Source organism: Mixophyes fleayi, chromosome 12 (assembly GCF_038048845.1).
Source record: "Mixophyes fleayi isolate aMixFle1 chromosome 12, aMixFle1.hap1, whole genome shotgun sequence".
Taxonomy (NCBI): Eukaryota; Metazoa; Chordata; class Amphibia; order Anura; family Limnodynastidae; genus Mixophyes; species Mixophyes fleayi.
In genome coordinates, this window is record NC_134413.1 from 27,963,519 (window position 1) to 27,975,446 (window position 11,928).

The 11,928-nt window shown below is 41.0% G+C and overlaps 1 protein-coding gene across 1 annotated transcript; it reads right to left on the minus strand.

The window, feature by feature from the left end:
* Positions 1 to 3,241: 3,241 nt before the first annotated feature.
* On the minus strand, positions 3,242 to 10,969 carry MED6 (mediator complex subunit 6). The gene is made up of 8 exons (XM_075193533.1): positions 10,863 to 10,969; positions 10,474 to 10,633; positions 9,272 to 9,363; positions 8,193 to 8,275; positions 7,092 to 7,200; positions 6,264 to 6,379; positions 5,817 to 5,844; positions 3,242 to 4,568 (listed from the first exon to the last, which is right to left on the minus strand). The coding sequence occupies exons 1-8, from the start codon at positions 10,882 to 10,884 to the stop codon at positions 4,441 to 4,443; spliced, it is 738 nt and encodes a 245-aa protein (XP_075049634.1). The 5' UTR covers positions 10,885 to 10,969; the 3' UTR covers positions 3,242 to 4,440.
* Between the last annotated feature and the right edge of the window lie 959 nt (positions 10,970 to 11,928).

Sequence of the window (11,928 nt, forward strand, 5' to 3'; positions counted from 1 at the left end):
ATAAATGGGTCCGGTAAGCCCATGGTACTACCAACTGCTTCACTTCTGTCCCTGGGTCTTGATCTAGGGTGGGGGTGACTACCCTATATAACAGTCCTTTGTCCCACACTACTTTACTGCCTGCCACTTCCCCTCCCCCAGCGTCTGCTGCACTCCTCAGTTTGGCTAGGGATGGGTCAGTCTGTTGGGCCTTCCTAAATTCCCTTCTGTCCTCCTCCCCCAAATCAATTTCTGGTACAACATCAGATATTTCTGGGTTACTCACCAACGGTGCTGCCTCTGGCTCCTTGGTTCTGGTTGCCGGGGTTAATCTTGGTGGTCTCCTTGGCGTTGCGGCTTCTTGTGCTGCTGTGGCTTGTGCTCGGCTCTGGCTGCGGGTCACAGCTTGCACAAAGTGAGTGACCAATCCCTGGCCCAAATCATTCCCCAAAATCACTTTTGCTGGTAGTCCATCCAGAATGCCCACCTCCACCATTCCAAATCCCGCCCCCCAATCCAAATGTACCCGGGCCACCTGAATATCTGCAAGATGGCCCCCCACCGTGGAAATCCGGACCTGCTGTCCCTCCATAACTTGGGATCTTTTAATTATATCAGGCTCCACCAGGGTCAGGGATGCTCCTGAGTCTCTCAACCCCTGGACCTTGCAGTCCCCCACCCACACGTCCTGTAGATGACCCTGCATATTCCTAGGGCTCTGCCTCCCCTTCCCCAAAATCAGGTTCACCACATACACCCTGTCCCTTGCCTCTGGCACATCAGGACAGGGTGGCTCGGCCTCAATGCCGATTTCAAAATCTCCTGGGGCATACTGTACAGCGGCCACTGGTGCAGCTCTGGCTCCTGGGATCGGACTTCTGGTACGGGGGCAATCTCTCTGGAAGTGCCCCACCTGGTTGCACCGAAAGCACCTCTTTGGATTCAGGTCCCAGGGTCTGGATCGGGCTGGTTCATCTCTTGGATTCCGGGCAGAGTTCTCTCTAATAAAGGGGGCTCCCGGTGTCACTAGACCTGCTGGAATTGTTCGGCTCCCCCTCCCTGCAGCTGCTTGACTAGGCATACTAGGGGCTCTCCATCTTGGTCGACTCACCACATACTCATCAGCTAGCCCTGCTGCCTCCTCCAGGGTCTCAGGTTTTCTGTCCGCCAGCCATTCCCGGATCTCTGGGGCCATTTTTAGAGTCAGCTGCTCCAGCATAATGAGCTCTTTAATTTGCTTAGCGGAGCGGGCCCCTTTCCCTTCCATCCATTTCTCGCAGGCCCTCTGTAGCTGGCTGGCAAATTCCTGGTGCGACTGTGACCCTCCTTTATTCAAAGTCCTGAACTTGTATCTGTAGGTCTCTGCATTTAACTGGAATTTTACCATCAGTGCCTTTTTCACTGTACCATAATCCCCACATTCGTGAGAGCTTAGAGCCTGGTAAGCTTCCAGCGCTCTCCCAGTCAGGCTGGGTCCCAGATATTTGGACCACTCTTCCTCCTCAATCCCATGGACTCCCATCAAGTTTTCAAAAACCTGGAGATGGGTATCAATGTCTGTGTCTGCCTCTTTAAAAATTGGGACTCCACTATATCCCAGCTGAGGTCTCAACCGGGCCTCTCCCCGACCTTCTACTCTCTGAATCTGGGGTACCTCATATGCTACCCCCAACATTGCTTGGAGTACGGCTGCCCTTTCATGCAGGGTTGCCCTTTCCCCCAGTGCTGTCAGCCAATCTTGCAGCACTGCTGGAGTGCCGGACGGTGGTCTGGGTTGTGTCCCACTAGGGGGTCTCTGTGGCTGGTCTTTGGCCTCCTCCTCTTCCACCTCTGACTCTTCCATCTCCTCAGGGTGGGCCTTTTCCCATTCCATTAGTTTGGCCACCAGAACTTCACGCACGTCTGTGTCATCAAAGTCCACCCCTTTGGTTCTGCAGAACCCCTGCAAGTGTTGTTTCCTTGCTTTCATATAGAATCTCTCTGTGGCTTTTAAGCTGATCTGCTCTGCTTCTGTGGCCATTCCTGCTGACTTCCTAGCTAGGGTTTTTTTTTTTTTTACTAACACTGGTGCTGACAGACTGTTGCCTTGTGTCCTTACAGAGCCTGACCGTATCTGGATACGAGTCCCTGCGCTCTACCCAAACGTTGGGACTGTGTGACCCCACTGCTTGCCACCAAAATTGTGAGGACACCGGGGTTATTACCAAAGCTCTCTAGATACCCGGTCCTCTAGGTTCACAGGTCACACAGGTAAGGAGACAGGAAAGAAATAATAATCCCTTTTATTAAACAAAGTGCACACACTTAGTAAAATACAACAGTGCTCCCCAAGGAGAAACTTGTTCCCCCCGCCAAATATATCAAGTGTCAGAAAATCACCAGTGCAAGTAAAACTCCCCAACAAAATCCCCAGCAGGTTACCTCCAAGCACAGAGTCCTAGCAGGCCCAAACTCCTGGTAATAAAATCCACAGCTGACAATCCAAGTGGGCCAGGGTTTCTGATCCTTAAGGTGGGTCTGATCCCAGCCGCTCGGCCAACTCTCCACCAGCTTGGTGGGACCCTGGGTATCAGTCTCCCTACGGATGTAGGCTCACCAATTCCCCAGAATCTGCGAGTGTCTCCCGATGGAGTGGTAACAGAATCAGTCCTAGAGGTACACTGTCCGATCTCTGTCAAGAAGCTCCTGCCTCAAGCATTCCTTTAAGGCCCTGCGAGAATACGGTTACTCTCTAACAGGTCCTTGCTGTCTCCAGATTCTCCAACAACCCTCCCATCCCCCAGACAGCTCCTTTTTGGTCCCTTCTCACCACCCCCCCCCCCACTCACTGTCCTCTTGTGATTGGTGGTGTGAAGAGTTTGGGTGGTAACCGGGGTGGAAATAGTGCATGACATCAGTGGTCACCCCTTGCTGTGATGGTGCCATTCAGACTGTGTTGCAGACTTGCTAGAACAATAGTTAGCAAACAGGGAGAGACCCCCTACTGATTTTAGATAAGGTCCTGACCCTCCTCTTTTTAACCCGTTCCACTACTTTTTGATGTCACAGGGTCCACAGCTGATTCACACTTCCTGTGAGCTGCCTCTCCCCTCCCTCTCTGGACACCACAGTAATAACAGATCTGGCCACCGGGCGGCATTTAATAACAGAGTGGGCCATGGTTGTTCAATTGGCCCACTGAGGACAGACCGGGTTGGCACGATATTCTCAATATAAGGCCCGGGTCTGTCACAACATGTTTTTCATACAAGTGAGTCACATATGCAAAAGAAATAACAGTTTATTTAAAACATAATATTATATAAATTGTTGAACAACAAAAAGCAATACTTTTGTATGTATTGAGCAAATTATATAATTTATCTCATACCATTACATAATGGTATGAGATAAAGGCAACAAACAAAGTCTCCTATTGATAGTAGATGACCTACAGGCCCACTTTACACACCCATTCAAAAAATTTGCCTGCAGTCCGTGTCCATTTACATTCTCTCCCCAGATATGTAATTAGAGATGGAGCGTGTTTAGTTTAGCTGAGCATCACAAACCGTGCCAGTCACATAGCACCATTCATGACAATGCTCGCCCTGAAATACAACAGAGAGGGCACAGGGTTATTGTAGCACAATCCAAAGCATACTGTACACCTTGCTTTGCGGGTCGCTGAGCCTCTACATTTGGTTAAAAGGAACAGTTTCCACCTGCAAGCTTTATTTTATTTCTACTTTTTATTAAAGTGAAAAAACTAAAGAGTTTAGACTTAAATAGAGTTATGCATTATTATTACATTGATTAATCAGTACAGTATACCATGGCTTGGAACCAGATTGGTTAAAAAAATAAAATAAAAATCAGGGGCAAACAAAGGACACAACAGTATGTCAATGATGGGTTTATAGAATCTGAAGGGATCGCAGGCGAAGCTGGGAATAGGGCATCAATGATAAAACTAAACAAAAAAACATAAACCACAAGGGGGAGGAACGGAGGGACAAATAAGTATTTAGTAAAAGGTTTCAATACCGGCTGTATAGTACATTTGTTATCTCTCCAAAGGCGAGTTATCATTACTTATATTAATAGCCCCAAACTGATCCCTATTGCGTTCTTTAATATTCTTTCCACTGAGAATTATAATCTAACAGCACACGTCCCTAAAGTGATACACTGCATCAGTGTGCGAGTCAATTCAACAGAGAGAAAATTCTAGGTTCACCATTATATTACTAGGTGCCATCACAGAAACCACCAAAGAACCACGTGCTTCTTTTCACTGTCTCTTTAACAAAAGGGTCCGATACAAACATTATCTCAGCCTACACTTTACAAAGTGTCAGGGTTGCAATTTATAACTAACCATCCTGACACATATTAGGCTATTTACATTGTTCATTTGTACAAAACTCTCCATTCTCTGTAGCAGATCCACATGGATATGAAGAAACCTGACCCCAACTTCTACTGTAGTCTCATCCTCTTCTCTGGTGGGCCTTTGGTAGTTGCTCCTTGAGGGGTTTTAACTGGTTCCTTTTCTTCTTGTTTTACCATCTCAGCCGGTGGTTCCTGTTCTTTTTTTATTTGTTCAACTAGAAGCAAATTAGAATATACACATTACCTTCATGCAGCAATTCAAGCCAAACCCACATGGTCACCACTAAGCAATAGCTACAGTGACTAGAGGTCTAGTTATAAAGGGCCGACTTATAGATGGAAATACATTTACGCCATGTAAAAAGTTGTTGCACTGTGCATAATTTGCACCTGAATATCGAATTGAATGTACCTTATACTTGTGTCCACTTCTGCTTGGAGCAGTGACCCACGTGCCTTAGAGATGCGTGTGATTTTGACTTACACTTATCTGCACAATATGCCTTTCAGGAGGCGTATATCTGTGTGACATATAGGCCTGGTGCAACTTTACAAGCTTATGGACATATTTTTGCATGAGACGGAGCTACACGCTAGATTTGCCTGCAGCTTACCATGTGTTCGCTCTAAACAGCTGCAGAAAACATAAATGTACATGTGTTTTTGTGTGTATGCCAAAGTTGCAAGTTAAAGATTAAATCAAGCCCAAAATGTACATATATCACAGTAGGGTCTAACCCTTGGGATTAGTAGCGCTAGTAGTCTGTGTTCCACATGTGTTTTTCACACTAACATATGGATCTCAGACTTGGAATAACAGAAGTGTGCCAGGTAGTAGAAGATGAAAAAGCAAATGTATTCGGACTTCATTCAGGAAGAAAGTATAAGTTTAAGAAAGTTAAAGCTTAGATACATAAATAATTACGAGCTGAAAGTCAAAGAGTAAACCACAAATGGAGGCATAATCTTAGGGTGATGGGGGCTGACTGTCAAGTAACTATATTTCTCTATCCATTCCTCGGAATGTCTGAAGAAGGAATATAAAATCATCTACTATCCTCTGCGGTGACTCAATAACTACTTCAAGAAGGTCAGCATACAAGCAGACCACGTCAAATCTTTCATGATGGAGCCGAGATTTGGAAGTATTCAGTCATAAGATCACCTAGAAATAAAACAGACCCCTCCTCCACAAACCAGGATCATATGCGAACAACTGTTATCACTTGTCCTTTGTAGCAAAATGCTTATAGCAGTAACAGCTGACTGTAACATTATGAGAAAAAACTCACCATAAACCAAACTTTGCTTAGTTGGTGTACATAAATAATTTTATTTGTACTGGTGTTATTTATAAGTGGAAATATTTTTCACTAGTTGTGCACATTTCAGGAAGAGACAAATAACCTGTACTGTTTTTCTTTTTTGAAAAAAAAAATAATTAAAACAAAAAAACAACGTACCTGGTACTGGTTTTTCACCGGATTTTTGCTGCAAAAGAAAAAAATAAAATAAACAAGAACCATTAAAACATCAGAGAAACCAAAGATGTAAACTAAAAATAAAAAAACAACGACATCAACTGTTCAGTTCCACTTCTTATAGCAGTCAACCCGTCAGATGTTACACAAGCTCATGTGATTTCTTACGCTATCAATATCATATTGCTGTCTCTGATATCCGAAATTTATTGGGAATTTTTTTTATTTTTATTGGGAAAAAAATTATTATTGTAGCTCGCTAAAAAACATCACTGTATATTGGACAATACACTATGGCCCCCAACATAAACTATTCATATTTCCTAGGAGGGGTTGTGCTCCCACCAATTTAGAGGGGAAAGAAAGCCAAAGATGGGGTAAGCTTGCAAAGTGTGCTCATGATACAAGCGGTTTCCCAGTCTGCATTACCTGGACAAACTTAGGGGGAAACTTTTGCCTGAGTTCCAGAAGCAAAGCATCTACCCTCTGTCTCTGGAAGAGGGAACTGGCTTCTTCCTTCTTTTTAGCCTTTGGTTTGGCTTTATCTGGAAATAGGCAGAAAAGTAAAAATATATCATACCATGAAAGATGTAAACAATATATTTTGCACAGCACATTACACTGGCTAATTTAAGAGGCGTAATAAGGATTTAATACCGTATGTAAGAAAGGCAAATACTACCCAACCTGGCTTGTGCTGAAAATCTACATATACAACGTAACATTCAGTGTTCCTGCATCAGACCCTGTCAAGCTCCTTATGCAATGGGACTTCGTATACTTCACATGATCTTCTCCATTTCTTGTCCTGCCAAAATCTAGCCTTCAGCAACTAAACACCGCATAGCTGTGTGTGTGGACTGATCACCTAATATCTGAATATGCGTCCAATTTGGTTACACACATGGATTATCCCATGGTTCGGCTAAATGGCTGGATCCTGTAAATGTACTATCTGGGTGGCCTGTTGATCACACGTACATTAGAGTTGCGGTCAACAGACAACTGCATTTAAAACCAATAAACCAGCATTAGTCAAGGCCAAATTAGCCCATAAAATTCCAAAGTGTGTGGTCAGCTATAGATGGTCAGTGCCTAATCTACATGGTTCAAAGGCTTTAATATTTCTTTTATTTAATTCTGCCACAATGTGAACAGACAACCCATGCACCAACCACTTTCTGTAGAACCTAATGCACTTTAGCATGAAGGAAAACACAACTTCCCTCCTTTCTAATATATATATATATATTGTACCTCGTTCCTCCTGGTCTTTGAAGTGCCACCAGTAGCCTTTAGATGGATGATACCGGCAGTAAGACATGGCCTCATCAAATGCAGACTGAATCCCATGAATTGCACTCAGCTGGAAAACCAAACAGGTCCACAAATAAAAACATATACTGTAACTATATTAAAACATTATTAATAAAATGCAAAAATGCCAAATGCTTTATTCAAACTGAAAAAGAAAAAAAATGTAACAGATTTCTGAATCATTTCCTGACATGTCTTAAATGATGATCCTGTTATCGTTTCAAAGTAAAAGGAAACGTTTAAACTCCACTTTTTACTACTCTCAATAGCTATGTGCATGCATTTAAAAAGTAAGCAATCATAAAAGTAATACTCCTTGCATGAAGTATTGGATTTCATCAACATACATATTTTGTCAGCCTAGTTATGTCGTCCAATTATTTCTACTTTTGCAGTGTTGCAGCTTATGTTCTGAAGAAATTTGCAGAGCTCAGCATTTAATAAATTGCTATTCTTTTTGTCCCCGTCTCAGAATCCCAGTGTCTCTTATAAGCCATCCTGTCAATTTTAGCCACCTGGAAAATAGCTCAAAATACAATATCTTGCGGGTAGGTATGTTATCAATAGGGCCATGTCCAGGGTCCAATAGGATAAAAAAATGTGAGAGCAGATAAAGATGTGACAGACACAATCAGTAACTGTCTAAAATATGTTTTGCCACATATTAGAAAAGTAATTTGAGGAGAGAGTGCACTTCAAGTTTTGAAAACTGTTATGGGGTGGAATGTATTTAGCATAATTTAAGAACTGCAACCAAATATTTATATATATATATATATATATATATATATATATATATATATATATATATATATATATATATATATATACACATATACACACACAATAATCCCAGACATACAGTCATGCAAGAAAGAGAATACCCCCTCTTTCAAATCTGTGTTCTTACAAATAAATACATACTTAACAGATTAGATTGATCAATTTTTAGGACTTGTGAAGAGTTGTGTTAATTGTGTCCTGCTATGTAAAACAGAGCAGATGTGAAAGAGTGTGTTGACCCTAAAAAATAAATCTTACTGTTCTGGAGTTGATAACAGATCCCAAGTCAGGAGCTTGGTAGATCACTCCTGCAATGATGTAGTAATCAGCAAGTGGTATAGCTGCAAATTGAATGAAATATAATGTCAACAACGTTGTACATAAACACGGTCACATTAAAGTATAAAAATCATATCTTGGATTTGTCTTTTTTAAACCAGTACCATTACTACTACTAAAACTGAAATATGAATAGAATTTGCCATGTTGCTTGCCTGAAATTAATCTAGATAACACAATTATATACATACATTTTACATTTGAATACCAGTATGTCTATAGTCCTGGAAAACGAATTTGTCAATGGCAACAGTTTGCATATTTTTCTTTTATGGTACATAACATTTAGACAATTAAAAATACAGTAATAATGAGCTCCAAACCGATAACACATGACAAGTCTAAAAGGTTAAGGATTATTTTGCAAGGGTGAATACTCCCTTTAAAAAAAGAAAAAGGTTTCCACTAACGTTATACGATTGGTACAATTGTAATACTGGCTACACAAGAGCCAACCTTGCCACTAGGCCTAAGAGATAGAATCCATTTCCAATTTGGTTACATACATGGACGGCCAAATTGAAAACCTATTTATTTTTTCATCAGGTTGGACATTATAGTGCCCAATGAGATCTGTGTTTAGGTCTCTTCTACTTTGTAATAGATCCAAGTATAAGGGATCTGTCAATAACATACAAGCCAATGCTGCTCGCCAGAGTATACACAAAGACTTCAGTGGATATCCCCCTAGCTAATGCAGAAGCACCTAGACAATGCAATAGAACGGACCCCGAATCACTAATTTGGACATTAGAGTATGTGGCTGTTATGCATAACAAATGTTTCTAAACATCCAAACATGCATCACCTATTATAGATGGTTCTAAATTGCTTTTGAAAGATGGGAGGTCAAAGCAGCATTGCAGGTGGTTAGGCCACATTTCCATTATTACTAATACACACAGGGTCGTATGTCATAGTATTTCCTCACTGGCTTCTGTCACTCAATATCAACATGGCCACTTTGCCATTATACATAAAGTAAATCTATAACTTACCTTGTGTAGGAGATTGCCTCTGCTGCTTCCGGATGATGAACAATATGGGTTCCTGCGCATGTAGCAAAATATATTCCACACCAACCATCTGACTAATACACACATACAAGACACAAAATTAGGAGCAGTAGTAATGTGGTTTATAGAGGTTCATGTAACAGCATCACAAGTATTTATTAAAAAGTATTGCATACTGTATAACATTTACAATTATGGTATATGAAATGCTTTATAAGTCTTCCTCAAACAAATGGTATACAAATGTATATGAAATAGATAGCCATGTCTTTATGGGACAAATATTGCGCAATTTGCTTTTCTACACCCACAATTCCATAATGGAAGAGTCAAAGTCTAATGTTTTGTCAGGCAATACTATTTTATAGAAGAGATATGTCAATGGGTTGTGTTTTAAGGAATCTTTTATTGTAAATCTTAGTGGTAAATATGACAGACCACAGGAATCTGACAGTCAAAGCACCTACATATGTACTACTAGTGTTTGCAGATTCTTTCAACATAGCTTAATGAATGCACCACATCCCTTTCTCCACGATATATCCAACTGACTAATACTGTTCAGAGATGTGAACGTTCTGATATTGAAAAGCTCCCTCATTGAATTTGTAACAGCTTTTTATTGGCTATAATTAAAATCCTGAAATTGGGAAAGTCCAATTTTGTACAGTGGGAGTTGGAATAATTATTTTCAATTTAATTAAAAAAATTCTTAACAAAATAACATAATTAACTTAATTTAGGCTACAAACACATGTATCTTGAAATGTGTTTTTGAAAAAAAAAAATAAAAAGCATATGAAATGCATTGTGTTTATGTATAAGTTTGATATACATTTAGGTGATAGTTTGCCACTGAGAAAATGCATGTCAGACACACTGGAATGTAAAAAGAAGCATTCAAAATTACGCACAACAGGGCAGGTGCCCGGCATCAGTTACCATGTCACATCTATAACTATTTAGATATGTGACTAAAACGGTTGACATATTACACAATATGAGACAGCACCTATGTAACTAAACAAAAAAATGGAGCCAGGGAAAAACTAGCGTTGCATCTTTACAATAAAAAACCCATACATATAAAAATATGTATAACTACATAATTCTAAACAGATATAAAAAATCTGCAAAAAAAAATGACAAATTTAAATAGAAATACAATTTTCATGAGAGCTTACTTCAAATGATCTAGTGTTAACCTCTGCATTTTAACCACTTCGTTGTTGCAAGTCCTATCGTAGAAGGGGTTACTCCTCTCCGAGAAGTAGTCCAGAACAGTAGCATTGTTTAATATGGGGATCCAGGAACTATCAACCCAGGAGATTCCCAGTAAATTATCTGGAGGGTAAAACGACAATTACTTCTGCTGTGGGAATAAAATCATTGCTGACCATGCATGGGCATGGAGTCCAGACTGGACTGCTAACACTGCACGATGAATGGAAAAGCTGCAGCATATGGACAAAGACTGTGATAAAGCCAAGTAAATTAAAATAGATATAAACAGGGATTTAAAAGCAACATGTATAAGTTATCTCACTAATTAGACTTATAGGAATATAGCCACCTCTGATGTCTACCGCAGCCATCCTGAAACGCACACCAGACACTTCCGGACACTGGACAGTAGAGGCAACAGTGCGCGATTCCTCAGTGTACTTCCGCTATACTCGCTAGCGGCCATTTTACCGAAGACATATTTTGCCAGAACACATATGGGCTATCTGACTAACAAAACACAGTAGACTCTAGCGCATGTTAAATACGTAAATCTTCTCCCTAGTGTTAGAACGTGTTGTTTTGTATTTTGCTCATGTTATATTTGTAGCTCCCCCTAGAGGATGGAGGAATACAGTGAAAACGATGTCACATCTGGAAAATAGCACTGGCCACCCTGAATCCATTTGAAATAATAAGGAAGGGAGTTAGAGGGGCTACAGGTACCCGGAATTCCCCAATACAAATCAAGAATACTCTTTTAAAGGGGCATATTTATCATCTATCATTTATTTTTTACCACAACCATTTTCAGTCCTTATTGCAATTGTATGGAATGAAAGATCATAAGCATTTATTAAAAGTGTTCTGCCGGGAGAGCAGGCACGATAAAAGGATGTCCCGGCGAACACACATTTTAGCTATGTCCTATGGCATTCTATGCATAGTGGCCACTTTGCGATAGTAAGAGCAGGTAAGATGCGGTGAGGAATCCAAAGATCCCTCTACCTCAATGCTTTCCCCGTAGGATCCAATGGCTAACGCCATCGGGCACAAGTTCTTGTTAAATCACTGCAAAATAGCAGTCCCATACAAACTTAGGGGCACATTTATCAATATTCACATAAAGTGAAAAGTAGTTTTCAATCCTTATCGCAATGATAAGGATTGAACTACTTCTCACATTTATGTACAGCCCTGCACAGAAACAGCAGTTCCGAAAAACTGCTGTTTCGGTGATAAAAAAAATCATACTTACCCCCCTCTTCGGAAGCGCTGTCTTCGGGTCTTCTCTTCACTCTTCAATTGCGCATGTCCAGTTCCAAGAACTGGACATGCGCACACAGATCCCCTCTCTGTCTCTGCAACGATAGTTGCAGAGAGAGAGCTGTGAGTGACAGGGAGGGATCATGTGA